The sequence below is a fragment of the Oncorhynchus nerka genome, linkage group LG6, assembly GCF_034236695.1.
Source record: "Oncorhynchus nerka isolate Pitt River linkage group LG6, Oner_Uvic_2.0, whole genome shotgun sequence".
Taxonomy (NCBI): Eukaryota; Metazoa; Chordata; class Actinopteri; order Salmoniformes; family Salmonidae; genus Oncorhynchus; species Oncorhynchus nerka.
The window spans coordinates 51,379,718-51,400,728 of record NC_088401.1 but is presented as its reverse complement, the minus strand read 5'-3'; the positions used below and the strand labels follow the sequence as shown (position 1 = coordinate 51,400,728).

The window sequence follows — 21,011 nt, the reverse complement described above, 5'->3', positions numbered from 1 at the left end:
CTGCAGACCAGAGTTCCACTGCATTATTCAGTCTTATTTAAATACGTGTGTTGAGGCCTCTTGCACCAGGGCTGGACCTGCACTGAACTCACTGCACTGCACACTCAGTAGTGAACACGGCTTGAATATATCCTGTTACATATGAAGGAGACTGGTATTACACAATACATTTAGACCTTAGTGCCTTCTCCTATATCTATCTATCTATTGAGAGGGGGACAATGTCGTAGTGTAGTTGATTAGGGTTGTCTCTTTGAGAAACACGGTGTGCCCAGGGCTTTCGATTGCTGTGCAAATGCAGATTTGCTCTGTGTCTGCTGCGAGTCATTGTGTTGATGAGTATCTAGCTGAGCCCTTGCTTGGTGATATTAGGCAGGCACACAGCTGTGTACTCTATCTCTCGTTTCTTACACGGCGGGAGATTTCCTTTTTCATTTCCGCAGGGGAGAAAGACACATGCGCGGCAGCGTCCCAAACACATTTAATAACTGAACCACGGTTATTGTTTATGTGGTGTGTGTCTGAGTGGCTGTAATTCGGGTGCATGTATTTATCAAGCAATATGTGGTTTTGCGGGGGTGGGTGGGAGTGTTTGTGTCATGTGTGGCGAATCAGTTCATCTCATCTCTAGTAGAGAGCCAGAATCCAGGGAGAACAAAGGAACTGAAGGAAAAATCTCCCCCTCCTGGTCAAAGGCTGAACTAAATCTATCTCTGTCTGTGTGTGTGTGTGTGTGTGTGTGTGTGTGTGTGTGTGTGTGTGTGTGTGTGTGTGTGCGTGCGCACACGCTCTGAGCTCTATTGATATCTATTGCCAATGTGTTTCTGTGTTTCTATTCATTTAGATATAGATAGTGGGGCCCAGGCCATATTCCTTCACTTATACTCCTATGTGTGCATGTGTAACATTTATTAAATGCTTTGTGAATTTCACCAAGTTGAAGCATGACTGCGTTCTTGGCCATACAGGCATGTTTCTATTTTTCCCTGCAAACCTAACAGATGGGGGTTGGAGGATCATAGTATTTGTGCGCTACAAATGTTTGTTGTGTTTCTCTTTTGGATACAGATGAGAAGTGAAACATTAAGGCAGGATCCTCGAAGTCGCCCCCAGTCTCTCTCACACACACAACCCAGAAAACTAACGGTATAGTAAAATCTGAGTATACGTGTCTCAATGTGTTACGTAGCTATACATGTCGTCTCAGTCTCAGCGTCTCCCTATAAGTGTGTAACAGTGTGCCCCTGGCAATAGTGTCACTGACATTGTGTGTACGTAATAGGTCGTCCTTGTGGGGTCCCCGTCCTTGGTGCATGGTAGTGCTCGTCAGAATGGGGCAATGAGGGAGGGCTGGGGGGAATAGGAGAGAGGCAGCATGTGCGTCACCGTGGAGGGGGGGGGGGGGGGGGGGGGTTGGTGAATCTATTATACAGTGGAGCTCTTCCCCGCTGGAGGTGGTCCCAAAGGGACTATACATCTATCGGACACCGCCTGTGTCCCCAGCCACTCCGAGAGCCAATCAAAGAGCCTGTTATAGGCGTGGTAGAGGTTTGGACAGCCTATCAGAGTGATTACTGCCGATGCCTATTGTGTGGATATCCAATCAAACAGCCAACCATAGCCTTGGTTTAAATGGCATGGTTGGTTTCCTGGCCTTTATATTGCTAAAGCAATCCATTTGTTGGATTAAATGTAGTCGTTTTATGCAATAACTCAACTTATATTAGCCACACACACACTCACACAGACATGAACGCAAGCACGCGCACAACACGCGCACACACCCCAGCTAGCACATAACGTTCTGAGAACCGCATGTTGCGTAGAGCTTGGTGAGAGCGTGGTTGTGCCTATGCTTATTTTGCACACAACCTTCCCCATAACGTTTCCTACAGGTTTTCTCATGGTTCTATTTAAAGTAATGTTCTCAGAAGATTAAGCCCGTACGGACACACAGGTGTAATAACTCTACAGGGGTCCCTGCAGCGTGCGCTCAGACCGGTGGGACTAGAACACTTATTGACAACGTTCAGTTAAGGCGGATGCAACAGTCAGCGTTTGAGCGGGATACAGTTTTTTAAATATTTTTTTTACAAGAACATGTTGCATAAACATGGTCTTTACAATGTGGTGCACGTTCTGAAGTTCTGTTCTGACTGGAGGTGTGCAAATGTCTGCATACTTGATCTGGGGAAACACTGGGGAAGTGCTTGGGCCCTCGTCGAATAGAGAAGCTTGTCCGGCTCAGTAATACCTCAAACGGGAATTGGCGTCAACAGCGAAATTAGCTTCTTCTATGTGAATTCATTGGGAGGAGGGAACACACCTCAATTCAAACTGTTGTTAGAAAATAAAACTTGTTAGAAAATCATTTGATATTGACAAGTTGAAACAGGGCCTATAGTGTAGATAATTAACAGGCAGCATGCCTTGGTTTGAGGGCTGTGTGAGTTAACACACACTCAGAGCGCTAAGAACCTTGGCGTGATCCTGGACAACACCCTGTCGTTCTCAACTAACATCAAGGCGGTGGCCCGTTCTTGTAGGTTCATGCTCTACAACATCCGCAGAGTACGACCCTGCCTCACACAGGAAGCAGCGCAGGTCCTAATCCAGGCACTTGTCATCTCCCGTCTGGATTACTGCAACTCGCTGTTGGCTGGGCTCCCTGCCTGTGCCATTAAACCCCTACAACTCATCCAGAACGCCGCAGCCCGTCTGGTGTTCAACCTTCCCAAGTTCTCTCACGTCACCCCGCTCCTCCGCTCTCTCCACTGGCTTCCAGTTGAAGCTCGCATCCGCTACAAGACCATGGTGCTTGCCTACGGAGCTGTGAGGGGAACGGCACCTCAGTACCTCCAGGCTCTGATCAGGCCCTACACCCAAACAAGGGCACTGCGTTCATCCACCTCTGGCCTGCTCGCCTCCCTACCACTGAGGAAGTACAGTTCCCGCGCAGCCCAGTCAAAACTGTTCGCTGCTCTGGCCCCCCAATGGTGGAACAAACTCCCTCACGACGCCAGGACAGCGGAGTCAATCACCACCTTCCGGAGACACCTGAAACCCCACCTCTTTCAGGAATACCTAGGATAGGATAAAGTAATCCTTCTCACCCCCCCCCCTTAAAAGATTTAGATGCACTATTGTAAAGTGGCTGTTCCACTGGATGTCTTAAGGTGAACGCACCAATTTGTAAGTCGCTCTGGATAAGAGCGTCTGCTAAATGACTTAAATGTAATGTAAATGTTAACTTCCCTATTGCATAACAATCACATTTTGGAACAGTGAGTGCATTCTGACATCACGCACATAGAAAAACTCATGCTGCGGTGACTGTTAGAGATATTTGGAACTCACGCAAAGGTTAAGAGATCAATCGCAGGGTTCAAAGTGTTAAGTTAAAGCACATACATTCCCTTCTCAGAATTAACAAAACTCTCTCTATCCTCTATCCTGTGAAGTGTGTTCAGGTGTGTCGGTGTCCACTAATTGGCCACACCTGATCTTAATGAGTGGTTGTTTCCTTTGAAATGGGGTCCATTTGAATGGACAAAAATCTTCACAGCTTTGTATGAGTTTTAAAAAACATGTCATGGTAGCTCCATCCTGCTGGCGCAGTGGACTAATTCCATGGATAGAGAGCAGAAGACTGTAGGTTCAAATGTGCCATACAACACTGAAATAGAAATGTGTTGCGTGATCAATGCCTAATCAAATGAATTTCCTGTCTGTGCTTAGTGTTCTAAACAGTTACCCTAAGCTAGCAGTGTTATTGAAACATGTTCTCAGGAGGTTATTTAATTACCTTCAAATGGCCTATAATTTCTGTTCTAAACATGAATAAAAGGAAGACTTTCAGGGAACAAAAGAGAAGGGTTTTCAGAAACTACCTGCAACCTAAAAAAAAAGAACCTTCCCAGAACTGGCTAAATGTTCAGTTTTAACGGTCAGGAAACGTGTGGCTTTGTTCCCAGAACCAATGGGAAACCAAAAACTTACGTTCGCACAACTTCCAAGGAAACACATTTTCTAGCTGGGACACACACACACACACACACACTTTCCCATTCCCAAGTCAGCGCGTATCTAGTCCAAGCACTCAGCCTCACTCCTGCCTGTGAGAGGGTTTTGTTGGCTTGTTTGTGTATCAAATCCTCCACATACTTTTCTCCCTGCAGCTAAACTAGTAACCCAGACACTTGCACGCATGCTGAATTCCAATTAGGTTCAGCACTGCAGCTACAATACCACACTGTTGTCCGTTTATTTAACTAATGATAGTGTGCCTGGTCTTTTCCCGAGAAGTCACGTTTCCTTATGCACGGTTATTCCGATATGAATATGATCACTATAATATTACTTTCATGTCTTTCTATCAATTTTACATAAGCCATGAACGTAGATAGAAACCAATTCACATACGTAGATCGACACCAATGTGATTTCAGCCATGGTACGATGCTAGTTCTCATTCCAGTTATTTTGCTGTCACAGTGCAGAAGCTAATTATGTGATTCTGAGGCATTGCGGGCATTGTGTCATTGTTTTCCATGTTAGTGAGTGTGGAGTTTGGTTACTCTGTCTGCAGCTATATCAGCGGGGTGTTTGTGTGAGCGCCATGTCCTGGTTTTTGTCTTGTTCCTCTTCCTGTGCCTCTGGTCCCATCCCTGTCCTACTTACTCCAGAAACGAGGGGAGAGCAGAGCAGATTTGGAAATAAATGATTAAATGCTAGTTGGATTAAATACTGGGAGCAATTCATCTCTCAGAGTGGACGAATGTGTGTAGTTATGCTATCATGTGTGTGTGTTTGCACACGGGCGTGTGGTGAGTGTGTGCGTGAGGTTTAAGAACTCCTCCAATCTATCTCTGTGAATAATTCGTGGTTATGAAAAATATATTATAGGAACAGGCAATTGGCCCTGCAATATTACAAGAGTTATTGGTTTAGTCTGCATGACTTCCCCTCACACAGGAAGTGTACTGTACATCCTTACTCATTTCTCACTGCTCACATTTCTCCATCCCCTCTTCCTCTCCCTTCCTCTCCCCATTTCTGCTCTCTTCCCCCTTTCTCCCTCTGTTGTTTTCTCTCCACCTCTCTCATTCTCTCACCCTTGCGACCCTTCCCCTCTCTCATTCTCTCTCCCTTGCACCCCTTCCCCTCTAATTCTCTCTCCCTTGCGCTCCTTCCCCTCTCTCATTCTCTCATCCTTGCGCCCCTTCCCCTCTCATTCTCTCACCCTTGCGCCCCTTCCCCTCTCATTCTCTCACCCTTGCGCCCCTTCCCCTCTCATTCTCTCTCCCTTGCGCCCCTTCCCCTCTCTCATTCTCTCACCCTTGTGCCCCTTCCCCTCTCATTCTCTCACCCTTGCGCCCTTCCCCTCTCATTCTCTCACCCTTGCGCCCCTTCCCCTCTCTCATTCTCTCACCCTTGCACCCCTTACCCTCTCTCATTCTCTCACCCTTGCGACCCTTCCCCTCTCTCATTCTCTCTCCCTTGCACCCCTTCCCCTCTAATTCTCTCTCCCTTGCGCTCCTTCCCCTCTCTCATTCTCTCATCCTTGCGCCCCTTCCCTCTCATTCTCTCACCCTTGCGCCCCTTCCCCTCTCATTCTCTCACCCTTGCGCCCTTCCCCTCTCATTCTCTCTCCCTTGCGCCCCTTCCCTCTCTCATTCTCTCACCCTTGTGCCCCTTCCCCTCTCATTCTCTCACCCTTGCGCCCCTTCCCTCTCATTCTCTCACCCTTGCGCCCCTTCCCCTCTCTCATTCTCTCACCCTTGCACCCCTTCCCCTCTCATTCTCTCACCCTTGCGCCCCTTCCCCTCTCATTCAATCACCCTTGCACCCCTTCCCCTCTCTCATTCTCTCACCCTTGCACCCCTTCCCCTCTCTCATTGTCTCATCCTTGCACCCCTTCCCCTCTCTCATTGTCTCACACTTGCGTCCCTTCCCCTCTCTCATTCTACTGTACTTCTCCCTCCCCTTTCTGTCCCATTCTCTCACTCGACTCCCTCTCTCTCTCTCCCTCCCTTCCTGCCCCCTCTCTCGACCCTTGCCACTGTATCACTGTGTCTTCGTCATTAGCGTGATGCTGCAGTAGGGTGGGGTTCTGCTAATAGCATTGTTATAACACGGTACTGCATAGTCGCTCTGTTACAGAAGCCCACAGAACACTGTATCTCTGCTGCTCTGCTCTTACAGCAGGCATGGGATACATAGAGAAGGAATAGAGCTGGGGAAGATGGGTCACTATCTGGTACAGAAAGGGTATTTCTTCTGTTAGAAAAAGTACTGTCCATAACCGAGGCATAGTACTAAAGACAGCAAGGCAGCATTTCGGGTCAGGGCCAACATTTTTGGCACCTTTCATAAAGATGAGGAAATAAAACTGTATAAAATAAATAATACAAATAATGAGCTATATTAATGGTCCACAAAATGTGAAAATATTATTTTGTACTAATACAATTGGTCAGAGAAAAAAAGAAGTAATAATTAAGTTTCTTTAAAAAAGATAGGTATCAAAAATATTGGTACCCCTGTTTTCAATACCTTTCAGTACTTCACCTTGAAAGGATAACAGCACTGAGACTTTTTCAAAAATGTTTTATGAGTTGAACACATTGGGAGGGATCTGAGATCCTTCCTCCAGATCCTTGATATTCTTCACCTGCACTTATGGACTCTGTTCTTCAATTCAACCCGCAGGTTTTCAATGGGGTTCAAGTCCGGAGACTAAGATGGCCATAGCAAAATGTTGATTTTGTGGTAAATGAACCATGTCTTTGTGGATTTTGATGTGTGCTTGGTTTATTTCTTGGTGGAAGATCCACTTGCGGCCAAGTTTCAGCCTCCTGGCAGAGGCATCCAGGTTTTGGGCTAAAATATCCAGGTTCTGGGTAAAGTTCATGATGCTGTTGACCTTAACAAGGACCCAAGGACCAGTGGAGTAGTGATGGGGGAAGAAATCTAAACAGTTACATATCGCAATATTATTTTGGAGAATATTATATTGATATGTTGACTCCAAGTATCGATCTGTACAAAAATAAATAAAAAGCAATATGCTTTTATTTTGCTAGGTAGCGTTAGCCAGTGCTAGTCGGCTGCACCTGAGCCAAAACGGCGGTATTTTTCATCCTATAGCTTGTTCTCCATCTTCTTTTTAAAAACTGAGCCAACATGTTTTCAGCACTTTCAGCACGTTAATTTCCGTGATCAAAACAAATTCCCAATTCCCAGCCCTACAGTGGAAACAAAATAGCTCCATAACATCAAAAAACACCACCATATTTTACAGTAGGAATGGGGTTGTTTTCGACATATGCTTCCTTTTTCCAAAGCCAAACCTACCACTAGTGTGCGTGGCCAAAGAGCTCTATTTTCATGTTATCTGACCATAGAACTGGTTCCAATCCAAGTGCCAATGCGGTTTAGCGAACAGAAGTTTGCATTTTTTGAGAGCTTGGGACTAAAGGTTAAGGTTAAAAGGTTAAAGGATAAGGTTAAATCTGCATTTTTGTCAAACTTGACTTATTGACATAGCCTTGTTTCTGTTCATTGTTCTCTAGCTATATAGTACTCTAAATACCCCAATTCATGTTGTTCATGGTGACACCATTCAAACCAATGAGGGTTCAGAACTTCAAAGTCAATGACCTCACAATCAGCTTTTTGCAGATGGAACCCATTTTTTTCCCCTTTTTTTTCTTCTCTCGTTTTTTTAAATTTTTTTACATGTTGAATAATCTGTATACATACAAGAAGTATACAGATAGTCAATGATAACAAATGCTAGGGGGTAGAACAAATGACAGATTATACAAAGACCTTAAAAGAAACACACATGTATTGATTGTTTTAACAGCTTTCCTATTAGAAGAATGTTGAACGGTCATAATGTACTGCTAGAATTCCTTATAGAAAACACGGAAGAGGGTTTTTTTATTACTGAATTTACATTTATGAATATGACATTTTGCATTTAGAACGATTAGATTTATGAGGTGAAATTGTTTTTCTTTATCTTTGTTGTAGTTAAGGAAACCGAGCAGCACATTCTCCCATAACAAACAAAAGTCATCAAGAATATTAACAATGATAAAACCTCTGAATATCTTTCCATAATTGTTTTTTCATGACGACAAATGCCAAAATAAATGTTTCTGGATGCTCAACACAAAAAGTACAGTCATTGTTCATGTCTTTTTTGAGTTTCATCAGGTAATGATTCGCAGGGTTATACTTATGGATCATTCTGAAAGAGACCTCTTTGACCTTGTTAACAAGCAGGTATTTGTGTGGTAACTTTTTCCCAACAGATATTAGCGACCAATGTATTCCAGTAAATTGTGACATAAGGAATGCATACAATATCCCTTTGAAATAAAGCACGTACAGCTTTTCGCTACACTCGCATTAACATCTGCTAACCATGTGTATGTGACAAATAAAATTTGATTTGATTTGTCCTGATGGAGCAAAGAGAAACCTATTTTCCCTATTGGAGAGTCAACTGGATTAAGGAGGGTCGGTCAAGAAGGTGAGGTCTGGCTACACCTCTAAATAACATGAGAGTTCCAGATGGAACAGCATCAAAGACTATGGCGAACTCTCTAGGTGTTACAGGGATATTGTAACGAGATAAAAAATGTACTCATAATTGAGTAACAATCCTTCTCCATTAAAAAGTTGACTCACCAGTAGGATATGATTATTGAACCGGTTCTGTCACGACTTCCGCTGAGGTCGGTCCCTCTCCGTTGTTCGGGCGACGTGCAGCGGTCGACGTCACCGGTCTTCTAGCCATCGCCGATCCACCTTTCATGTTCCATTTGTTTGTCTTGTTTTCCCGCGCACCTGGTTTGCATTCCCTCATTACTCATCTTGCATATTGTTTCCCCCCATGTCAGTGTGTGGAATTGTTATGTGTAAATGTATGTGTACTCCAGGCTGGTTTGCGCCGGGTTATTGTAACCCGTGTGTGTTTAGTTTTCTGAGTACCGTGTTTTGTTCGCCTCAACAAAGGGCTCCGTTTTCTACCCATTTCTGCTCTCCTGCGCCTGACTTCCCTGCAGACAGTTACTCACTCCTTTACAGAATTCCACACCTGTTTTTGCATGTTCCTTTTCCTGAGTTTTCCCCGCATTCCCAGCATAAGGCGCTCGTCGATTCAGGCGTGGCTGGGAATTTCAAAGACAAAACAATTGGAAAATGAAAGGTGGACCTGCGACGGCTAGAGGACCGGTGACGTCTACCGCCGAACGCCGCCCGAACAAGGAGAGGGACCGACCTCAGCGGAAGTCGTGACAGTTCTTGAAAAATAAAGACTTGTTTCTATACAAAATGTCCTTATTGTTCCAAATGAAATACCTATGCGGGGAAAAATTATGTTTATATATTAACAACCACACTAAGAATACTTGTCTATGAAACGCAGATAATTTTGCAGGAATTGTATCAATGTTATAGCTACGCAGTAACATAAAATTGAGGCCACCAAAACGGGAGAAGATATAAGGAAGGATGAAATTCCAAATTGAAGTTGGATTCTTTAAGAAATGTTTAGCCCAATTTATCTTAAAAGTATTATTCAAAGTAGGAAATCAGATCAAACCAAGTCCCAAGCTCTCGATTTGTTGGACGACATTAAAAAGAGCTCCCATACTTACTGTAAAATATAGTGGTGGAGCATTGATGTTACAGGTCTATTTTGCTTCCACTAGTTCTGGGGCCCTTCCTAAGGGCATCATGAACTTCACCCAGTACCAGGACATTTTAGCCAGAATACCTGGTTGCCTCTGCCAGGAGGCTGAAACTTGGCTGCAAGTGGATTTTCCAGTAAGAAAGTAACCCCAAGCACACATCAAAATGCACAAAGAAATTGTTAATTGACAACAAAAAAAATCAACATTTTGCTATGGCCATCTGTCTCTGGTGCCTTGGCTCAGTGAGGGTGCAGGGGGCTGGGCAGGCGGAGTGAGCAGGTCAGCCTCTCTGATGGGGTGTTGGGGTGGTGAAGGAGCTGCTAGCTTCTGCTGCCACAGCAAATATGCTGCTGCGGAGCTACATTACCTTTGCATGAGCAGGCCAGCTGCAGCTGTGTGTGTGTGTGTGTGTGTGTGTGTGTGTGTGTGTGTGTGTGTGTGTGTGTGTGCAGTATTTTGTATGTGGTATCTTTGGGTGTGTGTGTGATTGTTCTTGTTCGGGTGTGACGTCGTGGCGAGAATGCTTTGTGCTCAGAGATGACAGGGCATTGTGAATATGAACAGAAGCAGATAGGAATCTCAATCTGAAAAGGACAGCTGTGTAAAAAGGAGGAGATCCAGAAGGAATTGTGTTTTCATTCATCCTCTTCTCTGCCCTGAAAATAAGCCTTCAGCCGTATGTGTTACTGTGTGTGTGTGTGTGTGTGTGTGTGTGTGTGTGCGTGCGTGCGTGCGTGCGTGCGCGTGTATTTGAGTGTGTGTGCTCCCTCATGGTGAGATGGGGTTGCCATGGAGACCAGAGAGCTGTGCAGAAGGAGAGCGGAAGAGAGGGGGGGGGGGGGGGGGGAACTCGCCTGTGAGTGTGTTCTGCTTACACCCCTCCCCCATCCCACCTTCATGTGCTTACACAGACACACTCTCTCACACACAAATGCACACACCAACATACACACTCAAGCACAAACATCCAAAGGAAGAGAAGTGCTCGCCCATACACTCAGCAGTATGAAACAGAGGGTTTTTTGTTCACAAAAGAAAATCAACATTAATAGGCTACTCATCCCCCTTCTCCTCCCAGACACGCCCCAATGTCAAGATGCACAGGCACACACTCATTAACACTCACCCCCCAAACCTCCCCTCATACCGACCCTCTAGCTTTATCTCTCTCTGCCCCCTCCTGGTTAATAAGATAGAGAGACAGAAAGAGGCAGAGTTAACCACTAGATTCGACATGCACCACTTGTCTACATTCTGGAATGCAAACATTATGTCTCTTCATTTACCAACTGTTTACTAGTTATTAATAATGTAGTAGCGCATTCAATTATCATACCCTCCGCAAATGTGAGATCTCATCAAAGGAAGTGTAATGAGGAATTAGGAATGAAATGTGATTTATAGTTTGGGTGATTCCATGAAGCAGAGTTTCAATGTCATTGGTTTCTTATACCCATGTATGTGTGTATTAGCAAAGACAGTAGAGTATGAAAATAGGCTAAAACTGCTTCTCCAGTGGATATCCCCGGTCAGACTTGTAGATGATGTCATGGCGACGTTGGCTAGCTAAGCTCATGCTTAGAAACACATAAATGCCAAACTGTGTATGTGCAGGCCGTCAAATCAAAAAGCACTCCTTCGCTATAAGGTTGTTCTGAATGACAATTTAAACGTGTCAGTTTATTACTTTCACGAGGTTGGAGTAACAACACGTTCAGCTACTTCAGACATTGGCCCGAATCTAGGTTGTGCCTTTAGATTAGAAACTCTGTGGTATTAGTTTAGGAGTGTTTGTGTTTTTGCTTGTGTGCACGCCTCAGTTTTTAATAGTGTGTGTGTGTGTGTGTGTGTGTTAATTGCTAATTACTTCATTGACCCCTCTGCGGATCCTCTACCGGCCCAGCCCAGCAGTAGCCAGCACTGGGAGAGGAAGTGATGTGGTTGGTCTGTGACATCAGCATATTTCACACCTCGGAGGAGCAATCAATCTCACATGGCACAACCCTACTGAGCATGCTCTGTTGAGGACCTGACACTGCACTCAGGGTGGCTCAATGGCAGAGATGGATACGGGCCTCCAAGGCCATCTATCGGTGGATATGACTGGATATGGGTCAGCTAGCATTTCGTTTACCATAGTGGGTTAATCGAAACATCATTAGTTACATTTGTCACTTCTTGAAGAGCAATGATAGTGTGTGCAGCTTGCCATTTAGCATCATTTTGCTGGAATGGTGTTTAAACTACAAGACAGACAGATAGATCTCTAAGTGCTGTGTAGATATGAATATGAAACCCCTTTTCCCTGGTAAACCGCTACAACTTCATAATACGCGCTCATTATTGGCTTTCAGGACATGCTATTGTTTGTTCCCTCTGTGCATCTGAACGTGGGATATGAGAACAGCTCTTCTTCTTTGAGTTTCATTTGTTAGAGTGCAGTTCAGCTGTGTGTAAGCAGTTCAGTTTGGTTTTAGCTGTGTGTTTGTTAGAGAGTGTAGTTCTTCTGTGTGTAAGCAGTTCAGTTTGGTTTTAGCTGTGTGTTTGTTAGAGAGTGTAGTTCTGCTGTGTGTAAGCAGTTCAGTTTGGTTTTAGCTGTGTGTTTGTTAGAGAGTGTAGTTCTGCTGTGTGTAAAGCAGTTCGGTTTGGTTTTAGCTGTGTGTTTGTTAGAGAGTGTAGTTCTGCTGTGTGTAAGCCGTTCAGTTTGGTTTTAGCTGTGTGTTTGTTAGAGAGTGTAGTTCTGCTGTGTGTAAAGCAGTTTGGTTTGGTTTTAGCTGTGTGTTTGTTAGAGTGTAGTTCTGCTGTGTGTAAGCAGTTCAGTTTGGTTTTAGCTGTGTGTTTGTTAGAGAGTGTAGTTCTGCTGTGTGTAAGCAGTTCAGTTTGGTTTTAGCTGTGTGTTTGTTAGAGTGCAGTTCAGCTGTGTGTAAGCAGTTCAGTTTGGTTTTAGCTGTGTGTTTGTTGGATAGTGTAGTGATTTTTGTCTTTAGCTCAGCCAGAGTGGGTCAGGGTTCAACAGGATGGTCAGTAGACTTTGACCCATAACCTTTGTCCCAAATCGGTGGATTCTGCGCTGTCTAGGAGAGCAGGTAGTGTGTCTGTTGTGTGTGTGTGTTTGTGTAAGAGAGAGTGCATAGGTGCGTGCAAACAGTATTCATTCCTGTGCATATAACCCTACACTGTTGTGTTTTTGCTCTCATCACTCCTATTGTGACCTAGAAATCCTCTGGTCAGAGACCTGCAAAGCTATTCCTGTTATTGGGCATAGGGGGAAGACGATTATGACTCAGAATCTGATGATTATTAATATTTCAGATCACGCTTCCCACTGAATGGAAATGGGACAGGAGGCACACAGGGCCTAATCCTGGGATTACAAACAGCCCAACGTCCGTAAGCTCATAACCGCTGTCTCCGTGGAGATGCAGGGTAACACCAGAAAAATCTACCAAAATACCCAGAAATCTGTAGGAGAGCAGAGCACAACTGGCCCTGCATCAATGAACAGAGTATCACAGAGTATCGTGTGTGTGTGTGTGTGTGTATGTGTGTGTGTGTGTGTGTGTGTGTGTGTGTGTGTGTGCGTGCGTGCGTGCGTGCGTGCGCAAACCTCAGTTTGCGTGTGTGTGTGTGTGCATTCATGTCTCTAATGCTAATTACTTCATTGACCCCTCTGCGGATCCTCTACCGTCCCAGCCCAGCAGTAGCCAGCACTGGGAGAGGAAGTAATGTGGTTGGTCTGTGACATCAGCATATTTCATATCTCAGAGGAGTAATCAATCTCCCACGGCACAACCCTACTGAGCATGCTCTTTTTAAGGCCTGATGCTACACTCCACTCAGGTGGGGTCAATGCCAGAGATGGATATAAGCCTCCAATGCCATCTATTTGTGGCCGGACATGGGTCAGCTAGCACTTAGTTTACTGTAGTGTGTGGATCGAAAACATCATTAGTTATTAGTGATTTCTTGAAAAGCAATGCTATATTATTTCCATTCATTTATCCTATTTTTGTTGGGATAAAAAGCACAAGAGAGGGCTTTAATGTCGATAGGTCACTAAGCACTGCATAGATTTGAAGACAGATGTAAGATCCTAATTTGCGCCAGTTTGCCACTGCAGGAAATTAATCCAGCCGCAACAGGAAAGTTATCCTGCAACATGGCGATCACAGTAAAATCCTACATCTGTATGAAATACCTTATCCCTGGTGAGGTGCTACAAAGTACTCATTATCATTTTTTTAGGGCCAACTATTGGTCGCCCCGCTGTGCGTTTGAAAGTGTGGATATGAAAGCAGCTCTTCTGCGTTAAATTCCATTTGTTGGAGAGTGTAGTTCAGCTGTGTGTAAGTAGTCGATTCCGACTGTCCTACGTCCATCTCAGTAGTTGGTATTCAGATATACCTTATGAGGGAGTGTAACAGGCTTTGCAGGTGTGGTTCCCTTGTGCGTGCTGAAGGAGTGTAATTAAAATGGCGGAAACCCTCCCACTTGCTGGCCAACATTCAGTCGTGGTTTCAGTACATTTATCTTCGCCATTTTGATTCACTCTGAAAATTGCCACATTCAATTCTTTAACCCATGGTAATGGTGCAAGATTAGTGTACATAGAATACGTATATAATAGGGACAATAGTGTACAATAGTAGTCTATACCCTCCTTTATTATCTGCACTAAACATGGAACTATATGATGACACAGCCAAGTATTGCACCATACGTATGGTTCAAATGCTAGGGCTTATTCTGCGCTCCGCCCCATAGTGATTTAATTAGCCTACATGTATTTTGTTCTATGTTATCGAACTGTTACTAATGAAGCTCAGCAACAACCCCATGGCTGTGACGGCGTTTAGAGGAAGCAAAGGAAGATCAACGAAGCAATGTGATTCAATGGAATGATAATGTAGGCCATACCAACTGAAGGGAACTGACAGGAAAGTGGCAGTGTAATATTTGCTGTTATTAGGCCCACTGAAGGTCGACACTGATAGTGGCTAATATGTAACGTGATAGAAATAGGAAACAGAAAAGTTCAGGGCAACCTATAATTAAGTCATTTGAGAGTAAAACAAGCATCATTTATGTCTACAATTCCTTTATCCAAACGGATGACTTATTTTCCAAGCTCTTATCAAAAGCTCTTATTCAAGTTGTAAATTACAGTGTGTGGAGAATGGTGATATTTTTTTCCGGAAGAAATCAAGTAGGCGCTTTTTCTACTTGGAAACGGCAGGTTCGCTTGACCTTACTCATGGTTTCCTCACGTGTAAAGGTGGTGGAATTATGAGGGAATGAAGTCAAGGTCAGAATACGGTGTAGCTGTAGACACGCCTCCGCCACGCCTTCATTTATTCCATCTCCACCCAAAACGAATAGTGGGTGAACATCACACTAATCTAATCTAAATTCAAGGTCAGAATATGCGGAGAGTGAAAAGTGCGTAAAGAGGTTCCATTTACACACGCTTAACTCCGGTCGGAATCGGGCCCAAAGGTTTTAGCTGTGTTTCTGTTTGTTAGATAGAGGGTCGGAATCGGGCCCAAAGGTTTTAGTTGTGTTTCTGTTTGTTAGATAGAGGGTCGGAATCGGGCCCAAAGGTTTTAGCTGTGTTTCTGTTTGTTAGATAGAGGGTCGGAATCGGGCCCAAAGGTTTTAGCTGTGTTTCTGTTTGTTAGATAGAGGGTCGGAATCGGGCCCAAAGGTTTTAGCTGTGTTTCTGTTTGTTAGATAGAGTAGTATGTAAGTTCAGTGCGTTTGGGGTCAGGGGTCAATGTGTGTGTGTCATGCACACACACACACACACACACACACACACACAAACACACACTCACACATCCTGACTTTTGTTTTTCCATGCAGCTTAGCTGAGTTTTTAATTATTATTATTATTAGTAGTAGTATTACTATTTATTACACTTCTATAGTGCTTTTCACAACAGAAAAAGTTCTCAAAGTGCTTCAAAGGTAAAACAAATCAAAAATAAGAATAAATACACATTATGAGTAGCCTAGCAAAAGCTAGCTAGGTCAACCGATAGAGGCCAAGTCTTTGAGGGCATGTATCCTCCAAAGATGGAGAGACACGGTTCATGGCTTGATCAGAGGAAGGTGACCAGGGATATGGTTGATGTAGATTGATTGTCTGGTGACAATCATGTAGAGGGCTACTCTGGGAACCAGCCTGAGTTGTGTAGCCACTGGCCTTCTCCTTCACAATGTATGGCACCCACTTGGGTGATGCCTCAGCAGCTCTGGGCATCAGAGAGCTCATCACATACAGTTCAGAATAGTAGCCGGTCCTCCTCACTATGAGCCCTCTGCCTCAGCACTGCATTCTTCCACTACATCACCCATTCCTCTCAAGCCAAGCGACTGGTCAAATAATGTTCTCAAAAGAGGAGGAGCTAGCAGCCAGTTGAACCAAAAAATGCTGGTACTGTGTCCAGATGCATCATTCAAACAAAAACATTAGCCGCAGCCAAGCCAAAAAGAGTTGACCTGCCAATCAATCTGTGGGTGAAAATATACTGTGCCTGTCAAATGTTTGGACACACCATCTCATTCCAGGGTTTTTCTTTGTTTTTACTATTTTCTATATTGTAGAATAATAGTGAAGATATCAAAACTATGAAATAACACATATGGAATCATGTAGTAACCAAAAAAGTGTTAAACAAATCAAAATATATTTTATATTTGAGATTCTTCAAAGTAGCCACCCTTTGTCTTGATGACAGCTTTGCACACTCTTGGCATTCTCTCAACCAGCTTCATGAGGAATGCTTTTCCAACAATCTTGAAGGAGTTGCCACATATGCTGATCACTTGTTGGCTGCTTTTCCTTCGCTCCACGGTCCAGCTCATCCCAAACTGTCTCAGTTGGGTTGAGGTTGGGTGATTGTGGAGGCCAGGTCATCTGATGCAGCACTCCATCACTCTCCTTGGTCAAATAGCCCTTACACAGTCTGGAGGTGTGTTTTGGGTCATTGTCCTGTTGAAAAACAAATGATTGTCCAACTAAGTGAAAACCAGATGGGCTGGCATATTGCTGCAGAATGCTGTGGTAGCCATACTGGTAGCCAAATGTGCCTTGAATTCTAAATAAATCACTGACAGTGTCACCAGAAAAGCACCATCACACCACCTCCTCCATGCTTCACGGTGGGAACCACACATGCGGAGATCATTCGTTCATCTACTCTGCGTCTCACAAAGACACGGTGGAACCAAAAATCTCAAATTTGGACTCATCAGACCAAAGGACAGATTTCCACCTTTCTAATATCCATTGCTTGTGTTTCTTGCCACAAAAAAAGTATATTTTACTTATTGGTGTCCTTTAGTAGTGGTTTCTTTACAGCAATTAAATCATGAAGGCATGATTAACACAGTCCCCTCTATACAGTTAATGATGAGATGTGTCTGTTACTTGAACTCTGTGAAGCAGTTATTTGGGCTGCAATCTGAGGTTTTTTTATAATCAATCCTCAGGTTGTTTTTAAAATATAGAATCGATAATATATCAACCGGGAATGTCGCTTTTTCAATAGGAGAGGGAGAGACAATAGCTGCCCCACTCGGTTGCGCAAGCAAAACTCTGGGAACACCCAGCTATCCACTGACGGGATGTTATCTTTCTCGCTAATTTTTCAAAATAGAGCCTGAAACTATGTCTAAAGACTGTTGACACCTTGAAGCCATATGAAAAGGAATCTGGTTGATATCCCTTTAAATGGAGGCAAGGCATCCAACAGAGTGCTTTCAGGAAAAACAGCACTTCCTGGTTTGATTTTCCTCAGGTTTTCGCCAGCAATATCAGTTCTGTTACACTCACAGACAATATTTTGACAGTTTTGGAAATTTTAGAGTGTTTTCTTTTATATGCATATTCTAGTTTCTGGGCCTGAGAAATAGGCAGTTTCAAATGGGTACGTTTTTTAGCCAAAAACGAAAATCCTGCCCCCTACACTCAAGAAGTTAATTGAAATGCTGGTGAAATGCAGGTGTCTATCTCATGAAGTTGGTTGAGAGAATGCCAAGAGTGTGCAAAGCTGTCATAAAATGGCTACTTTGAAGAATCTCAAATATAAAATACATTTTGATTTATTTAACACTTTTTTGGTTACTACATGATTCCACATGTGTTATTTCATAGTTTTGATCTCTTCACTATTATTCTACAATGTAGAAAACAGTAAAAATAAAGAAAAAATCTTGAATGAGTTGGTGTGTCCGAACTTTTGACTGGTACTGTATATAAATATATATTCAATAAAGACTCAATGTTATCAAAAACAAAACAGCTGATTAAAAACAACACTTCAAAATAACAAAATGTGTACATAATGTATTGATAGGAGCACTACTTAGTCTGCCAATAGGGCGTCATGGCAACTGTATGGGCTACTGGTGCTGTAAGCTATTCGATATCGCCTGAAAAATACACTTCACTTCCAGATATTCACGTTCATGGTTGTTATTTGTTCAGATTTGATTATTGGATTCGTGCTTTCTGGAACTTGCATTATACACTCTATTCGCTGGGTTTTGAAGGCACTTGAATGTTGCCTTTTTCACCACTTGTCGTCACTGTTGACCGTTAGTGTGAGAAATGTTCACCTATCTTGGTCCCTCCCGGTTTCAGAGGGTGAGGAGATATTTTGTGGCTTTGTTACAGAGACACAGGGCGTGAGAGAGACTAGTCGGAGAATAGATCAGTCTGTTTATACCGTCTACAAATGTAGTCGGATTTGACAAATACCTTATTCAAAACCTTGATTTTTTTGAACATAATTTAATCTCTTTGGATCTATGCTTGGCACACCTTCGATGCAAATATGTCTTTACCGAATAGAAGGAGCTCTATTGTGACGTGTTTAGTGCTTGTGCTGCTGGAGTGTTACTGGGAAGCGGTGTCCGGGCAGCTCTCCTACTCCGTCTCAGAGGAGGTAAACCCGGGGACTTCCGTGGGAAATATCGCTAAGGATCTAAACCTCAATGTCCAGGATTTGGAGTCTCGTATGTTTCAGATTGTCACCGGATCCAAGAGAAAGTATTTCGCGGTAAATCTAAAGACTGGTGTTCTCTATGTGAATGAAAGAATAGACAGAGAGGAGCTCTGTGCAAATGCTCCTAAATGTACAGTCAGTGTAGAGGCCGTTATCAGCAATCCGTTGAAACTCTACCGTGTAGAAATTCATATTTTAGATACAAATGATAATGCACCGACTTTCACTGCTAAATCACAAAGTATAGACATTGCAGAGAGCACGTTGTCTGGGGTTAGATTCCCCCTACTATCGGCCTATGATGCTGATGTAGGGAAGAACGGTATCAATACATACAAGCTTAGTTCTAATGAACATTTTTCCTTAGCGGTGCATAAAGGAGGAGGTAGTGTGTCTGCTGAGTTAGTGCTGCAGAAAGCTTTAGACCGAGAGAAACAGCCTGTGATCCAGCTCACACTGACCGCTGTAGATGGAGGAAATCCTCCGAAGTCTGGTACTTCAGACATAATAATTAATGTGCTGGATAATAATGACAACACCCCGGTGTTTACAAAATCGTTGTATAAGACTCGAATTTTTGAAAATGTGCCGCTTGGGACAACATTATTAACTCTTAACGCGACAGACCCAGATGAAGGAACGAACAGCGAGATAATATATTCTCTGAACAAAAAAGATCAGGACCATATTTTAGATGTTTTCTACATTGACCCAAATACAGGGACAATAACAGTTCAAGGCGAAATAGATTTTGAGGAACACCCTGCCTTTGAGATCCGTGCCCAGGCGAGTGACAGAGGGCAGCCCCCGATGGCATCTCATTGTAAAATACTGGTAGATGTGGTGGACCTCAACGACAATGCCCCTGAGATCACTGTGACGTCACTCTTACACAAAGTGAAGGAGGATGCGAAGGAGGGCACTGCCATTGCTCTCGTGTCTATTCTCGATAAAGATGGTAGCAAAAACGGAGTGATTCATTGTAAGGTTGAGAATGAGGTCCCTTTTAAGTTAGAAACAAACTATAAAAATTATTATTCTTTAGTGGTCGATGGGCCTCTTGACAGAGAGAGTGATTCTCATTACAATGTCAACATAATAGCTACGGATGATGGGACCCCGCCTCTCTTCAGCACCAGCGTTATTACTGTGCACGTTTCTGATGTGAATGACAACGCTCCTCGCTTCTCAGAAGCCGTGATTAATGTTTATGTGAAAGAGAACAGTCAAATGGGAGAGATAATCACAACAGTGTCTGCAGATGATGTTGACGTCAATGAAAATGCCCATGTGACCTACTCATTCTTAGAGAGTAACAGCAACTCAGTGCTGCTGTCTACAATGGTCAATATAAACTCAGATACAGGAGATATAGTCAGCCTGCAGTCTTTTAACTACGAGGAGATACAAACTGTCCATTTTAAAGTTCAGGCCACAGACTCTGGTGTTCCTCCTCTCAGCAGCAACGTGACTGTGAACGTTTTTATTCTGGATGAGAATGACAACAGTCCTGGGATTCTAGCGCCCTATTCTGATCACGGCTCCGTTAACTCTGAGAACATTCCCTATTCTGCTGAAACGGGCTACTTTGTGGCCAAGATCAGGGCTGTAGACTCCGACTCTGGTTACAATGCGCTGCTTTCTTATCACATCTCTGAGCCCAAGGGAACCAACCTCTTCCGAATCGGAACCAGCACAGGGGAGCTAAGGACTAAGAGGCGAATGAGTGACAATGACCTGAAAGCTCACCCGTTGGTCGTGTTGGTTTCTGATAACGGAGAACCCTCACTGTCAGCGACTGTGTCTATTGATGTAGTGGTGGTTGAAAGTACAGGTGAAATCCAGACTGAATCCAGAAACGTACCAAGAAAGGAGGAAAGCTTCTCTGATTTAAACCTGTATTTGCTGATCGCCATTGCCTCGGTGTCAGTGATATTTTTATTGAGCTTGTTCAGTTTAATAGCTGTAAAATGCCACAGGACAGACGACAGTTTCAAAAGGTACAGCGCCCCAATGATCACCACACACCCTGACGGGAGCTGGTCTTACTCTAAATCTACTCAGCAGTATGACGTGTGTTTCAGCTCAGACACACTGAAGAGTGACGTAGTGGTTTTCCCCGCACCGTATCCACCTGCAGATGCAGAACTGATCAGTATTAATGGAAATGACACGTTTGACAGGACTCAAACATTACCCAACAAAGAGAAGGTAAGAAATTAAGTTTTCAGTTGTACCAGAAATGTGTTTTTCTCCTATCCGTAAAATACACATTTGCTTTGATGTGCTT

General features: G+C 43.7%; 2 protein-coding genes across 3 annotated transcripts in view; both read left to right on the top strand.

The window, feature by feature from the left end:
* Nucleotides 1–21,011, top strand: part of LOC115130568 (protocadherin alpha-C2-like) — a 177,691-nt gene that overhangs the window by 52,373 nt on the left and 104,307 nt on the right. The window contains exon 2 of one of the 2 annotated variants that reach the window (XM_029661835.2): nucleotides 1,069–1,146. The exons of the other annotated variant lie outside the window; for it this stretch is intronic. Coding sequence (XP_029517695.1) covers nucleotides 1,069–1,146 — 78 coding nt within the window. The remainder of the gene's footprint in view (nucleotides 1–1,068; nucleotides 1,147–21,011) is intronic. 2 annotated transcript variants of the gene reach the window in all.
* On the top strand, nucleotides 18,449–20,944 carry LOC115130996 (protocadherin alpha-8-like). The gene has a single exon (XM_029662618.2). It carries the CDS (start codon nucleotides 18,551–18,553, stop codon nucleotides 20,942–20,944), a length of 2,394 nt encoding a protein of 797 aa, XP_029518478.2. The 5' UTR covers nucleotides 18,449–18,550.

Coding starts and splice junctions, on each gene's coding strand:
- LOC115130996 (XM_029662618.2), top strand. CDS start 18,551: ATGTCTTTACCGAATAGAAGGAGCTCTATTGTGACGTGTTTAGTGCTT.